The 16,760-nt window shown below is 32.5% G+C and overlaps 1 protein-coding gene across 2 annotated transcripts; it reads left to right on the forward strand.

The window, feature by feature from the left end:
• The first annotated feature begins 22 nt into the window (after positions 1 to 22).
• On the forward strand, positions 23 to 5,236 carry LOC102670379 (protein ACCELERATED CELL DEATH 6). 2 transcript variants are annotated; one of them, XM_006582263.3, is made up of 3 exons: positions 23 to 844; positions 3,449 to 4,011; positions 4,338 to 5,236. In XM_006582263.3, the coding sequence occupies exons 1-3, from the start codon at positions 139 to 141 to the stop codon at positions 4,419 to 4,421; spliced, it is 1,353 nt and encodes a 450-aa protein (XP_006582326.1). In that variant the 5' UTR covers positions 23 to 138; the 3' UTR covers positions 4,422 to 5,236. The 2 variants fall into 2 exon arrangements, with proteins under 2 accessions (XP_006582326.1, XP_006582325.1); XM_006582262.4 differs by having other exon boundaries at positions 4,342 to 5,236.
• Positions 5,237 to 16,760: the final 11,524 nt, after the last annotated feature.

A 16,760-nucleotide genomic window follows, 5' to 3' on the forward strand; every position in this document is an offset into this window, starting at 1 on the left:
ATTAAAGCTACAAACTACTCCACGTACACTAATACAACACCTTCACTCCTAGCTTGATTAATACTACCAACTACAGGTATTGTTAGTTCTCAGCACTGCAATTACATTACAACCTTAATCGCTTAGCATACGTAAATCATGGACCAACTGAGAATTGACGTGGATTTCCCAAGTCCAGATGCAGCTTCACAAGTGGGACTACTGCATAAGGAAATTGTTGGAAAAGCTATGATTTACAAGTTGTCTGAAGCTGTTGAAGAAGGAGATGGTGCTAACTTTGTTAAGGTGTTGAAGCAACAATGTGAGGAAAATAAGCTACGTTTGTCTGATGTTTTTGATAAAGTCACCCTAGCAGGTCATTCACTGCTTCATGTGGCAGCAGATATGGGGCAAAAAAGTATTGTGCAGGTGCTTTGTGATCTCTTTCCTTTGCTTCTAATTAGGAGAAATGTAAGAGGTGACACTCCACTTCATGTTGCTGCGAGGTCTAAGAAATATGAGACAGTCAAGTTGATTCTCTCCCAATATGCCACAAAGAAGTCAACATATGATGAGATGAAAGATAAAAAGATAGCAAGAGAAACAAATGAATGTGGGAATACTCCTTTGCACGAGGCTGTCTACAGTGGGGATGTTGATGTGGTTAAAGAGATTTTCGACCAGGATAAGGCTGTAGCCTATTGTTTGAACAAGTCAAAGAGATCACCACTGTGTTTGGCAGTGGTGAATGGTAATGAGCAAATTCTCGAACTTCTGTTGCAAATTCCATTACCTGCGGACCAGCCGCTTTCACAGTGTCGTCGAAGTTCTCCACTCCACACAGCTGTACAGCATAAAAAAAAAGGTAATCCTTCTTTACACCAAATTACTATTATTTTAAATGATAAGAAATTAATGTTATATTGTCATTAATTTATTTATGAATTTTATTGTTCATCATTAATATTATTAAGGTTTAAATAACTTTTAGATCTTTAAAATATATTTAATTTTTGTTGAGTCTTAATATTTTTTTTATTATTATGAGACTCTCATATATTAAAAGTTTTATTTTAAATTTTATCATAAATTAAATAATGATGAAATATCATTCTAATAATTGATATATATTAAAAAAGTTATTGGGATAATATCACGATATCATTTAATTGACGACAAAAATTCTAAATAAAACTTTTAATATATCATAGATTTGGTGTAAAGAAAAAAATTATTAAACACTTAAAACAAAAATTAAATATATATGAAAGATTTCAAATGTATTTAAGCCTATTATTAACATCATATGTGAAAAAAATTAATGTTATATTAAAAAACTAAAATAACAATTATTTTGAAATATTTTTTTTACACAATAATTATAATGGAATAAAATAAATATTAAAGTGCTTGATTTATGGTTCGTGTGTTTGAATAAACATTTAGTTTCCAATTAAATACTTTTTTTTAGAAGAATTAAGTACTCGACGAATAAACTTGTAAATAGAATTAGTCAAATATGTTTATACCAAGCACTAATATTCACAATTAGGTTAGGCAAAACAAGTCATGGGTTAAATGATTCAGAGGTCAGTCTATAGATTTTTTTTTGTTGGTATATATATATATATATATATATATATATATATATATATATATATATATATATATATATATATATATATCAACTTACTAACTAATTCGGGTCTAATAATTGTCTAACCCAATCTAAGCAAAAATAATCATAAATATTCGATTAAATTAATACATGCAAGTAACCATTTAAAGTAGTACATAAGAAAATTTCACCAATTATTTATGATGAAATTATCTAACCTCATTTTTGCTCAAAATAATTTAGATAAAATATAATTTTATCAACCTATTTTATTTAAAGGATAACCTATAACATTCATGATTTTTTTACTTCTGAGTAAATCTTACCTGCATTTCACATTGTAATAATTCACTCAACATTCTTATTGGTATGAATACTTCAACGTAAATAATTTTTTTTAGACCTTGACCACCAATTCTACCTATTTATATGATGGATTACTATCTCCACAAGCTAAAATGAGATTTTTTGACGTATTTTGCTTTCACTTACATGTTTTCTGGCAAATTTCCTAGAATGTCATTCATCCTGAAATTGTTTCAAGCCTAACACGTTTAACTGTGAAAATTTTAAGTGATAGACTATCGAAAAATATGTACACCATGTTGGTATAAGTAATACCAATCCTTTAAGTAATCATCAACCGTATAGTCTCATAACTATACGGTCTCTAGATCCCTTTTTGGCATGATTTGTTTAGAGTGTTATATGCTCACCAGCTTTTGTCTGGTTCTTCCTTGAACCACATTGTCCTGGAAGAGAAGTTTACTATAATATCATTTGTAACATATCCTTGATTTTTGATTTCTCGACGGCTTTCATTTACACTATGACATTTCATGCGATAACACATTATTCAACATCCTTAAGATTTGAGTATTACTTCTATCACTTTATGCTACACCTCTATGACCTTTGTGAGATGTAGACACTGTTGGACATTTTAGTGCAATTGATCTCTTTATTATGTTAAAATAAGAGTGCACGCTTGTTTTAATGTAATAACGAGATGTTCGGTTTAGGCAAATGTTGGAAGTTACATGGAAGTTACTAAAACTTCCATCAACGGTTGGAAGTTACATGGAAGTTACTAAAACTTCCATCAACGGCAATTTTTAAAAAGAAATAACTTCCATCAACCGCCAAAAACCACCTTTTCTTTGATCATAAATAATCATTCTGGTTCATAAAGCATAACGGGTGGCAAAACATACAAGACCAAAACAAAACTCTTGAATTATAATCTTCTGATTTTATCCGATTGAACAATTTTGGTTGAACCCCGAAATTTGATTCAATCTGAAAGTGTTATACACGACTTCAGATTTATCCAGTATCATCTCGATTTTTTCAAATTAACCAATAGACACAATATTTAGGAAGAATACAAATTGATTGTAGAATCTTGATAGTTTGACCTTTGCTTACAAATTTGTTTATATATAGTGTTACATAAGTCTAAATTAGGTGAAACTAAAGTTATTTGTTAGTAACATCTAACATTACATTTTTTATGAAGACATCTAATTCTAATTTGGTATTCTTAATAACTCGTTCACATTAAAATCTAGTCATTGATTACTCTTTTAACATGTATTGATTCTCATATTATTCTTCTAAGTTAAGATAAGACCTTTAATTTTTAAGATAAAATATCTAGGATTCCAACATAATCCGATTATCATCCCATAATATTAAACATAATTCTTGACAATATTCCTAACTCATTCAATTAAGTATAAACGAGAAGAATAAAAACAGACACCAACAATTAAAATATTTAATAGTTTTTAATCATGTCCAGAAACAAGACCTAACTAATTTATTTTACTTTGATTTGTTCTATTGTAGTTATGATACAAGCGATTATAGAAATAAGGCCCGAGCTAGTTTATTTAAGGGATGAAGATGGAAATACTCCCCTTCATTATGCAGCTGACATTGGTTATGTTGACGAATTTCGTATTTTATTAAAAAAATCATTGCAAAATAAATTGGATCAAACTGCCTTGGAACGAAACAAGAAGGGCCGTCTTCCCGTTCATCTTGCTTGCAAAAGGGGTTGTGTTGAGATGGTAAAAGAATTCTTTGAACCTGGATCCGGATGGCCCATTAATCCTTATGTTCTCCTCAATCAAAAGGGTCAAAACATTCTTCACATTGCGGCAAAGAATGGAAGAGATAATGTGGTAGAATACCTACTAGGAAATTGCAACACTGATGATCTACATATAAACCAGAAAGACTATGATGGAAACACATCATTGCATTTGGCTTCCAAAAATTTATTTCCGCAAGTTATCAAGTTGATCACAGAGGATAATAGGACTGATCTGAATCTCACGAATGAAGACGGTTTAACGGCTGGAGATATCAGTAAGACCTTTAAACATCCAATGTTGCGTAGAAGAGAGGTATGCGCTTCATCTTGACTTCATTATAAATAGATTAACATGTCTCTGTGGATAGAAAAGATCAAATGTAATTAAAGAAAATGAGATGTAACGATATTGAATCCTATGTTATAATAACTTGTTGGTCCCCATTATAGAATTATTCTCTTTTTGGTCATTTAAAAAAATAATCTATTAAACTCTCGTGATTTATATTATTTAATTTTAATCTATTATTGTATATTCAGTCACAACATGAAATTCTACTGCTTGATTATATATGCATAATTATTTTTTATGTTTACTTCTGCTTTTCTACTTTGAAATTTTACAATATTTCCATGTAGCTAGATTTTTTCCATGAAGTTATTAAAAAGAGCTGGAGTCCATGTAAATCACATGTTGCATTCTCAACGCCAACCACAGCCTGAAAAAGACACCTCTGATTTTCAACTCCAATCACAGCCTGAAAAAGACACCCGTCAGGCATTTTTGATTGTTGCAGCGTTGTTGATGACAGTGTCATTTGCAGCTGCTTTTACTGTACCAGGAGGTGTATATAGCTCTGATGACCCAAACCCTAAAATTAGAGGAACTGCAGTTTTGGCTCGTAAACCATTATTCGTGATATTCACCATCTTCAATATCATAACTATGTGTAGCTCCGCAATGGCATGTGCACTTCTGTCTGTGGGAATGGTTCTTCAGTCTGAACTTACTCCTACAATTCAATTTTCGCTCGTGTGTTTGTTATATGCCTTTTTCGCAGCACCAGTGGCGTTTATAGCTGCTGTAGTTATAGTTGTGGCCAATAACTATTTACTCACAATTGCTACAAGCGGCATTGGATGCGTGCTCGCTTTCTACACCGTTACGTTAATACTACCTTCAGTACTATCATATCTACAAGAAAAAGCGAACACTGATGCAATTATAGTGCATAGTCCAATACTTCGACCTCTTTATTGCTGTTCGATTCTTTTCTCGACAATAGGTGGTAAGCCCAAAATTCTTCTTCATTCTCAGAAAGCAAACAAGGACAAGGACAATTGATTAGAAGAGCATGTGCAACAAGGCAATTGAGTAGAAGTTATTATTGTTTTTACTGGGATAGAATAAGAAAGATAATTCAGATCTTGCTCATTTAACTTTCCTTTATGTATGACATGAAACTTGGGATTTGTTTGTCAAATTGAAACTGAAAAATTTAGTTAAAAATTAAGGTAATGTTTGATTTGATGGCTTATTTTCTGTTTTTTATTTCTTAAAAATGATTTTTATTTTCAAGTTTTTTTAAGATTTTAAATATATATATCAAGAAAAAAATATTGTTAGGTGTCATCACGTACGTTTTGACTTCATCCGGAAAAGAAAAAAAACTTAAAACGTTATTGCTATGTTGTTTTCAATTTTTAGTCTGTTTTTGAATCCAGATTGTCCTGCTCCCTGTTCTGTAATCCGTTCCTGAAGTTGCATGCAATTTCAAAAGAAAAAGAAAAAAGGTCGTGATGCTGCAGGAAACTTGCACAATCAATTTAGAATTTTAAATCCTTTAATTAACAATTAAGAATGGAATAAAAAATATCTATAAATAGAACATAAGGAAATTTCCCTGGGTAGAAGTAGAACCTTAGAAGGAATTGAAGAGGAGATAAATATGGTATTTCTAATCCGATCTTGTTTAAATTATTTATGAATTATGAACACTGATTTGATGTTTTCTTTTTCTAGCAATATCTATCACGGCATAATAATTCTCCGTGAAAATGTAAAAAATGATAGAATTAGGTGAAGAAAAATAAGAAAAGTTATTATGTAGTCAGATGCACAACACAGGTACATTAGTTTCTACATTATTCAGAAAAAAATAATAAAAAAAATTGTTTCTACACAGTGATCTCGTTTCAAATTCTTGCCCTTTACTTTTAGTTTATTATTTTTTAATTATCTACCAATTTATTTGGGTCTGCTAGTCATTCATTGTGCGGGCTTTTCCTCATATCTTTTACGGTTCTAACACTGTTTGATTTACACTTTAGAGTAGAGAAATAATTTGAAAAAAAATAAATTTTAAAATAGAAATAAAGAAGTTTTATTCTGTTGTTTGTTTTTGTACTGAGTAAGAAGTAGAGTAAAAATAATACTGTGAAAAGTTGATTGGTATGAATGAAAATAGGAATGACAGAAATAAACAGACACATAAAAATTCATTAAGTTGCACAACCAATTAATTATGATGCATATATTAAGTTGGTAAAGAAAATCATTGTGTAAATGAAATTATAGATCATTTTTGTTATTCAAAATTTTTTTGTGAAGGCAAAAATTTGCTCATGCAAAAATATTTTTTTTATTCTCATAAATGTGAAAATATTAAAAATTTATTTCTGTAAATTTTTTAATATGTTTTTTCTTGTAATTATTTTTAACATGAACGTAAATTTAGATAAATTCAAACCTACAAGAATGAGTTTTTAGACCAACTATGCATACAATTAATGTAAATATGATATTTTTATATTGATTAGACATATAACAAATATAAAATATGACTTTTTGCATCAATTATGAATTTAACCAATGCACAAAATCGATGTATGTAGGTTTGGATGTCTAATTTTGTTTCAAAAAAAAAAAGACAAATTTTAATTTTATGAGAATAATGTTTTTTTACTGAAACAAATTTTAAACATTTTGTATTTTTTAACATGAAAAATATATCTTAACCTTAAATTTAATTCACTATAAACTCGGTGGTAGCAAACTCCTACTGCTCATCTCTGTGGTCGAGATTTTATTTTCGTTGTCATTAGTACCAAACACAACATAAACTTATTTGGGTAAAGCTTCATACACCACATGAAAATAAGGAACACTTCTTTTACATTTTGAGTTATCTTTTTCATAATGTAAGAAAGTGTTCCTTGATTTCTACCGGCTGCAAGAAGAAATACCCCTTTGTTTTTTGTATGGACTCTTTCTCATTCGTTCCGAATCCATTATATCCATTGGTTCGGGGTTGGATTTAACCCAAATTTCACTAAGAAGATAAAAACTTATTTTGATTATTAATCTATTTCTTTGATCCAATAGCATGTTTTTTGTAACAAACATAAAAAATTAATGATAGGTTCTGATAGAAATTAAATGCAAAATGTAAAATAAGTGATGCAATAATAAATAATTATGTACATGGCTTAAAATTATAAACTCAGCAAAAAAAGGCTTAAACTTATACTTCCTTGGTCCCATTATAAGTGCCCAGTAAGAAAAAAAAATGGTCTCCAAATATTAATGATAGATAACAAAATTTACAAATGAATGATGATATTAGATTAATTTTATAATTTTTTTCATATATTATTTTTTATTTATCTATATAAAATAATCAAAGATAATAAATACATTTAATAACGAAAAAATAAAGTGCATTTTAACATTTCTACAACTATTATTTTAGTTCAGGAGAGCACTTTGTTTTATGAATTTATTGTTATCTCATTTGTCTTCACCCACAAAAAAAGTTGGTATTCCATTTGATGATTTTTTAAAAATAAATATTTAATAATTGATTTGGAAGTTTTTATTTTATTTATTTTTACCATTAAACTATTTCAACCAAAAAGAAACTTGGTTAATATCAGAATTTGATCTTTTTGATTCTTATAATTTTGGGATCACATTTATCTTATTTGACATAAAAAATTAAACTTGTGAATAAATTTAAAGAAAGACTAAAATCAAAATAAAAAATAATTAAGAAGACCAAAAATACTATTTTACCTATCATTTTAATTTGAGAGTTCATTTTAATTTGAGAGTAAGTAGCACAATTTCATAATTTCAAATTTATTTCCTTTTATCTACTTTCTTATTTAGTTACTAGATGATAACTGTTAAATAATTGTGAATTAATAGTAAAAAATTAGTCAAATTTTGACTTAAAATTAATTATTTAACAGTTATTTGTGATTAAAAGCTAGAAAAGTAATTAAGTTAAATTTTTTGGCTGCAGATATGAAAACTAAAGGTACAACAAGCAAAAGGTGGCAGAAATTGAAGAAAAAGAAGAAAATCTGAATCAAGCCCAGCTCAACACGCGCGTCACACGTTAAGCGTGCAAGGCAACACAGGCGCTAAGCGAGGCGTTAAGCTCGAAGATGCATGATTCGTTACGCGCGCTAAGCGCACAATCTAACAGAAGCACACGCTAAGCTTGTGGCAGGCGCTAAGCGCACGATCTGAACGCGCTAAGCGTGCCTTTGAAGGCCCAAAGCTCATTTCTGCGCCTATAAATAGAGATCCAAGCCAAGGGAGAACGTACACCTCGCCTCATAGCACTTCTCTCAGCATTCCAAGCCTGAGCTCTCCATTTTCTCTCTATATTCTTTGCTTTTATTACCCATTCTTTCTTTCACCCCTATTTGTAAAGCCCTCAATGGCCATGAGCGGCTAATCCCCTAGCTAGGGCCTGACAGGCCTAAAAAGCCAACGATGTATGGTGTACTTCAGGAGTTATCAATGCAAAGAGGATTCATTCCAGGTTTTAGGTTCTAATTCTTTTCTTTTTATCTTGCATTTATGTCTTGAATTTCTTTTGGGATTTATTTGCTCGGGAGAGGGTATTTCCTAATAAGGGTTTAAGAATTAATGCATACACCAGTTTTAGGGGTTATACGTTTGGGAAAGGGTAACACCTAATAGAACACATTAAGAAAAGGATAGCCGGGTTAACATTGCTAGGCATAGAATGATGGCCCAATGCCCATGCATTTAGCAACATCTAGAATTTAACCTTAATGCATTTTAATTATTGCATCTTCACAAAGGCATTTGAGAGATAGGTAGTTAAAATAGACTTGTCATCATGAGGCATCAGGGGCAAGTAAAAGTAATAGATGTGGGTAGAACTAACTCAACTGCATTGGTAATGAACATTATAATTACATGCATCGTAGGCCAATTAGGTTTGTTCGGTCTTGGCATTTTCATCAATTGTTCTTCTAAACTATTTGATCTAGTCATAGCAATTTATTCTTGCGCCTATTCCTGTTTTTACTATTTACTTCCTACTTACAAATTGAAGAGCATTCAATAAAGTGCAATAAAATCCCTGTGGAAACGATACTCGAACTTTCGAGAATTACTACTTAGAGCGATTTGGTACACTTGTCAAACACCTCAACACTAGATAAAATACTTTATCTCATACTTATATTCCAAGAAATAATAATCAGGATACATATTATTTAAACAAAAAATATAATTATTTTAGGCTTCAGGATTAATTTAGGTGTGATGCCAATTGATTTTATGATTTTAATGAGACGTGAGTTGTCAGATTTGACCTGAATCATTTTAATAATTTATTTATCTATTTATCATCAATCTAAATTTTATATTAAATAGTTGATTTGTTGTTTTTCTAATTGTATGTACTTTTACCATCAATGTAAATTGATCATATAGATGTCTTCCTACATTATACTGCGGGATCATATCTGTTGCCACTACCTTAATTAATTACAATATTGATCTTTCTAGGTTTAGTCCATATGATTAAGGTGTTTCTAATCATCATTTAGCTTAAAAACATGGGTCATGATCATTTGGAAATTCCTATCGAATTGGATGATGCAAGCTGGAAAGAGAGATGCAACAAGAGGATGGAGGAACTGAAGATTACCAAATTATCAGGTCAAGATTCAACAGGTTCACAAGCGGGATTGCTGCATAAGGAACTTGTTGGCAAGAAAAAAACTATGATTTCTGAGTTATATAAAGCAGTTGAAAATGAAAATGTTGATAACTTTATTGAAGTGTTGAAGCAAGAATGTATGGAAAGGAAATTGCCTTTGTCTGATATTATTATTAATCAAGTCACTGCGACCAGGGGTGGGAATAGGTCAGGTCAGACCAGGCTTTAAGAGGCCTGAGCCTAGCCTACAATGAATTTTTGAGGTCTGAGCCTGACCTATAGCCTATCAAAGGCTTTTATTTTGGCTCGGCCTGACCTTTTTAAAAGCCTAGCTTGGCCTGATAGCCTTTTTAAAAAGTCTTCTTATATTTGTATTCTTTGGAGTAGGAACGTAATAGGAAAGTTAATGGAAAAGGAAACGTTAATGAGAATAGGAAAGCCAATAAAAATAATGAGTAATATAAAGGGACACATGACTCACACCTAAATTGTATTTAAAATCTTAGTTGATTATAGGAATGGAAGTTATGGAGCAGTAATGTGTAACCAAAGTCTGCTAGTTTAAAAAAAAATTAATTGTACCCAAAAAATAATATATATATATATATATATATATATATATATATATATATATATATATATAGGCTGGCCTATCAGGCTTATAAGGCTTTTTAACAAGCCTAAGCCATGTCTATTTAATTTAATAGGCTTTTAAAAAAGCATAAGCCTAACCTTTTAATTAAATAGGTCAGTTCAGGTCAGGCTTTATGTAGGCCAGGTCGTTGGCCCCTGTACGCCGGCCTGACCTATTTCCACCCCTAACTGCGACAGGTGATTCGTTACTTCACGTGGCAACAGATCTGGGAAAAAAAAAGATTGTAGAGTTGATTTGTGATCACTTTCCTAACCTTCTTAATAGTAGAAACCTAAGAGGAGATACTCCACTTCATGTTGCTGTGAAGCATCAAGAATGAAAGAAATGAATTATAGTTTTCGAATTCATTCATCAAAGTATTACAAAGGTGGTTTATTTATACAAATATAGAGAATAACCAACTTCTAGTAACTCCTAGTAACTAACTTCAATAACTTCTAGTAACATAACTAAGTAACTATTCACCTAACTTCTAATAACTCCTAGTAACTAACTTCAACTGCTTAATCGTGATACCCCCCTCAAGTTGGCGAATAGATGTTAATCATTCCTAACTTGGCAATGAATTTACCAAAAATCGGGCTTGGAAGTGCTTTTGTAAAAACATCTGCAACCTGGTGTTGGCTCTTGACATGGACAAGCTTGACTACTTTGGACTGAACATATTCTCTAATGAAATGATGATCAATGTCAATGTGCTTGGATCGTTCATGATGAGCAGGGTTTGAAGCAAGACTTATAGCAGATTTATTATCACAAAATAACATCATAGAGGGCACATGAACTTCAAAGTGAAGAAGTAACTTGCTTAACCAAACAATTTCACTAGTAACAGAAGACAAGACACGATATTCAACTTCAGTGGATGATTTTGAAACAGTGGGTTGTTTCTTAGAATGCCAAGAAAGAAGGTTGTTTCCCAAAAAGACACAAAAGCCAGAAGTGGATCTTCTGGTATCAACACAACTGGCCCAATCAGCATCCGCAAAGGCAGTGAGGTTGAGAGAGTTATGAGCAGGGAAAAACAAACCTTGTCCAGGAGCAGATTTGATATATTGCAGAAGATGATGAACAACATGTAGGTGAGGAACTCTAGGTGCTTTCATAAACTGACTTAAGCGATTCACAGCAAAGGTGATATCAGGCCATGAGATGGTCAAATAAAGCAATCTACCAATTAATCTTTTGTACATTGATGGATCAGGGAGTAAGTCTCCATCATGAAGATTGAGTTTTAGATTGAGATCCATTGGTAAATTGGAAGGTTTGCAGGGCAAGAAACCTGTATCTTCCAAAAGAGATAGAGCATACTTTCGTTGGGATAGTGAGATACCTCTACTGGATTTGGCTATTTCTAAGCCAAGAAAATATTTCAAAGGGACAAGGATCTTCAATTGAAACAAAAACTGTAATTTGGTCTGAACAGCTTGTACGGAGGCAATATTGGGCCCTGACAGGATGATGTCATCTACATATACTAGTAAAATGACTAAGGAATTGCCTGAGCCAATGGTAAAAAGGGAGTAATCATGTTTGGATTGATGGAATCCATGACTAAGAAGAGTAGTGGAGAACTTACAGAACCATTGTCTAGAGGCTTGTTTTAGGCCATATAATGATTTGTTCAATTTGCATACCAATGAAGGATTACAAAGCAGAACTCTCACAGTGGTAAGTTTGGCTACTGGAGAGAATGTATCAGAGAAATCGATCCCAGCTTGTTGTGTATAACCTTTGGCAACCAATCGTGCTTTGTATATATCTACAGAGCCATCCATTTTGTATTTAACTTTATACACCCATCGACATCCTATACAATGCTTACCAGGTGGTAATGGAACAAGTGTCCAAGTGGAATTTACTTCAAGAGCTTGGATTTCCTCATGCATTGCTCGACGCCATTCAGGATAAGGAACAACTTGATGATAGAACTGAGGTTCATAGACAGAGGAGATGTGATTAATGAAAGTTCTGTAAGGAGGGCTAAGAGGCAATAGGGAACAATGATGTTGGATGGGATATGCAGTGATAACTGCTAAATATGAGTTATTTTGATGATAAAAATATATTGAAAATATCTTTAAAAATATTTATTTAGCAGTTATCTTTGGCTTAAATATTAAAATTTGATATTTTTCTTATTTATGGCTTGCAGATATGAAAAGGAGAGATTAAAAGAGTAAAAGATCGAGAAAATATTCAAAATATCAGAAAGTCTCAAGAAGATATAATTACAAGCAAAACAAATCCAAACGATATCAAAAATATCAAAAAGGAAGATTTTTAGCATCAAGCCCAAGTCCACTCCAACAATTATAAAAAGAGAGTCAAGCCAAGGAGGAAAAACAACACAAAACCCCCCTCTCCTAGGGGTTTCATTTACTCCCTTTCTTTCTTTCACCCCTCTTATCCCATTAGTTCTTATACTCCATCCATTGTAAAGCCCTCAATGGCCATGAGTGGCTAAACCTCTAGTTTGGGGCTGGCAGGCCAAAAATTCAAGCGATGTATAATGTACTCACTATTTGTCAATGCAATGTGTTTTCTATTCTATTTTTATCTTGCATTATTCATCTTTATATTCTGTTAAGGGTTAGACGCTCGGGAGAGGATAACTTCTAAATAAGATTTAAAGAAGGTACGCATGCATTGGTTTTAGGGGTTAGACGCTCGGAAGAGAGTAACTTCTAATAGAATAAAAAGAAAGGATTTCATAAGAAAATCATTACTAGGAATAGAATGATAATTTTATGCCCATGCATTCTTGCAAACATCTAAAATTCATACTTCATGCATTTTATTTGTTGAGTCTTTGCAAAGGAATTTGGAAGATAGATAAATAAAATAGGATTGTCATCGTGAGGAATCAGGGACAAGTAATTGAACAGATGTGGGTAGAACATAATCACCTAAATTGATAAAGAAAAATCATAAACTCATACATCCTAGGCAAACTAGGCAGGCCAGGTCCCAACCTTATCATATTCTGATTTTATTTCTTTTATCTTTTATTTTTATCTTTTATTTTTCTTATCTTATCTTTTCTTATCTTTATCTTAATCTTTTATTTTTCTTATCTTTTACTTTTATTTTCTTTTATCTTTATCTTCTATCTTTGTCATCTTTTAATTTAAATCTTTTATTTTCATATTTAAATCTTTATCTTATCTACTATATTTTCTTATCTTTATTTTAAATTATTTATCTATTGCTTTTAAATTGGGTTTGCATTAATCTAAATACAAACAAAGTCCCTGTGGATTCAACACTCGGACTTCTGAGTACTTTACTACTTGTGACAAATTTGGTACACTTGCCAACGAGTTAACATGTAGCCTGAGATTGTGATATTACATAATCAGACAAGTATAAGGGATGCTTAGAGTGGCGTGTACTCCTTCTTAAGGTGATAGAGGGCAAAGTGTGAGGATGATCTGAGCCAGGGATTGAGGATGAATCAGTTGGGTCATGGTTAAAGCGATTAGTTGGTTATGGTGATTGGCTACTAGTCTGGTCAGGGTTAGGTAAGGTATTAGTTATGGGAATGGGAATAACCAAATCAAGTAAAGGATTCGGAATGACTTGAGGCTGTGAAATGGTTTGAAAAGGAAAAATGGATTCATGAAAGACAACATCTCTAGACAAAAAATTTCTTAGTGTCTAGGCTATACAATTTGTATCCTTTATAACCTTGGGGATAGCCAACAAAAATGGCAGGCACTGCTCAAGGAGAAAATTTGTTCCTTGATGATGGAAGAGTGGAAGCAAATGCCAAACAGCCAAAACTTCTTAAGGCATGATAGTCAGGTTCCTTTTTGAACAAAATATTGTAGGGTGAGCAGTGTTGCAGTAATGGTGAAGGGGTTTTGTTGATAAGAAAACATGCAGTGGTAACACAATCACCCCAGAATGAGATAGGAACTTTAGACTGAAAAAACAAAGCTCTTGCTACATTGAGCAGATGTTGATGCTTCCTTTCCACTACTGAATTTTGTTTTGGCCTTTCAACACAGGAAAATTGATGAAGAGTGCCCATGGAAGCCAAAAACTGAGTGAGGGCAAGTTCTTTAGCATTATCAGACCTGAGGCATTTGATAGATACATCAAATCGAGTCTGAACCATGGTGAAAAATTATTGCACATAGATTGAAGCTTCAGATTTGTTCTTAAGCAGAAATAGCCAAGTAAATCTTAAGCAATCATCAACCAATGTAAGGAAAAATCTCCTTCCCTCATAGGTAGGGTGAGCATAGGGACCTTATATATCACAGTGAATTAAGTCAAATGGTAATTTAGATAAATGGTTAGAGTTAGGAAAATATAATCTTCTAAATTTAGCAAGAGGACAAACATAACAATTAGAAGAAGAGAAATTAGGAGAAAGATGTAGACCAATTTTATTATTCAAATGTTTGAAAACTTTGTCTGAGATATGACCAAATCTAGAATGCCAAATATGAGCATTTTTACAAGGAATGGAATTTGTATGGGAATTGATAACAGGAAAAGTAAATTTGTAATCAAGAGTGTCCTTGAGATCTAAGACATAATGGCCTTGGATGAGAGCCCCTTTACCAATCCTCTTGCAAGCTTGCTTCTCCTAAATATCAAATGCATTTTGGGAAAAAGAAATAGAGAAATTAGGATTGGTTAGAAGAGCACTAACTGAAATTAAATTGAATTTGAATTTAGGAACGTAGGCAACAATATGCAAGAGTAAGGTATTGGTTAAGTAAACTAAACCAATGGCAATGATAGGTATAACATCATTGTTAGGCAGAGTGACAGTTTTATCAGAAACAAGTTGGTAAGATCGAAAATGATGAAGGGAACAAGAAATATGAATGCAGGCACCAGAATCTAAAAGCCAACAATCATGAAGAAAATTAGAAGTGGATGTAGAAAAGATCATACCACTGGCAGAAGAAACACCTTGAGGGATGACAACATTGGTAGCATGACTTTCTAAAAGATTCATCAATTGGCTATATTGTTGGACAGTAAGTTGAAACTGGGAACCCGAGTCACCAGAGGAAGATGGTGAGTGAGACATATCAACAGAGACTTGTTGAGCAACCTTGTTTGGTGGTTCAGAAGATGAATAATGTTTCTTGACTTCTGAGGAAAAACTAGTCCTCTTATAATTTGGAGGATAACCATGCAACTTGAAACAACGATCCTGGGTATGACCCAACATACCACAATGAGCACACAATGGGCGATTCTTGGAAGATCCTTTGAAGTGATTGGTAGGATGATTGCGTGTAACAGAAGAAGGCTTCAAGGCAAAAGCATGTGAAACTTCACTAGCAGAGGTGGAAGCACCAACTTCCTTTTGCTTTTCTTCTTGAACAACTAAGGAAAAAACCTTAGTTACTGAGGGAAATGGATCCATGGATAAAATTTGACCTTTGATAGTAGAGAAGGATTCGTTCAACCCCATCAAGAACTGCATAGCATACTCCATTTGTTCAAAATCGCACCAAGGTTTAATGTCTCCACATGTGCAACTATGTGAGGGCTTCAGTTCTGATAATGACTCCCACAGAGAACGAAGCTTGGAGTAGAAAGAGGAAACAAACATGGAACCTTGTTACAGAGTGATCAATTCATGCTTAAGTTGAAAAATTAAAGGACCATTTCGTTGCTCGAAACGTTCTTGAAGATCATCCCAGATTGCTTTGGCAGAAGAACAATGTAAGAACTGACTTGCATTTCTTTGGATAAAGAATTAAGGAGTCAAGAAGAAAAGATACTATCGTTGTGATGCCACAAAGCATGAGTGGAGTGACCCAAAGCAAGTTCAGGAATTGAACCATCGACAAACCCATATTTGTTCTTCCCATGAAGAGCCATGCGCATTACTTTCTTCCAAGAATTGTAGTTGTGATCGATAAGAGGATGAGAAACTAACGCAATGCCAGGATGGTCGGAAGAATGAAGAATGAAGGGGTTAGAATCATCAATGACAGCCATGGTCATGAGAGAAAAAAAGAAATAACTTCAATAGGAAGAAAGAGGTATGAAAGCAAAATTTTCTGATACCATATCAAGAATGAAATAAATGAACGATAATTTTTGAATTCATTCATCAAAGTATTACAAAGGTGGTTTATTTATACAAATATAAAGAATAACCAACTTCTAGTAACTCCTAGTAACTAACTTCAATAACTTCTAGTAACATAACTAAGTAACTATTCACCTAACTTCTAATAACTCCTAGTAACTAACTTCAACCGCTTAACCGTGATATGAGGTTGAAGAACTCTAGTATAGTAAAGCTCATCATCTCCCAATATGCCATAGAGAAGTCAAAACATGATGATGATGATGATGATAAAGAGATAATAATAACAAGAGAAACAAATGAACATGGGGATACTCCTTTGCATGATGAGGCTGTTTAATAAAATA

This window comes from Glycine max, chromosome 6 (assembly GCF_000004515.6).
Source record: "Glycine max cultivar Williams 82 chromosome 6, Glycine_max_v4.0, whole genome shotgun sequence".
Taxonomy (NCBI): domain Eukaryota; kingdom Viridiplantae; phylum Streptophyta; class Magnoliopsida; order Fabales; family Fabaceae; genus Glycine; species Glycine max.

Bases quoted from the DNA above. Each gene is read 5' to 3' on its own strand.
- LOC102670379 (XM_006582262.4), top strand. From the start codon at position 139: ATGGACCAACTGAGAATTGACGTGGATTTCCCAAGTCCAGATGCAGCT. The intron at 845-3,448 runs GTAATCCTTCTT...GTTCTATTGTAG, and splicing joins TGTACAGCATAAAAAAAAAG to TTATGATACAAGCGATTATA. The intron at 4,012-4,341 runs GTATGCGCTTCA...CCATGTAGCTAG, and splicing joins CAATGTTGCGTAGAAGAGAG to ATTTTTTCCATGAAGTTATT.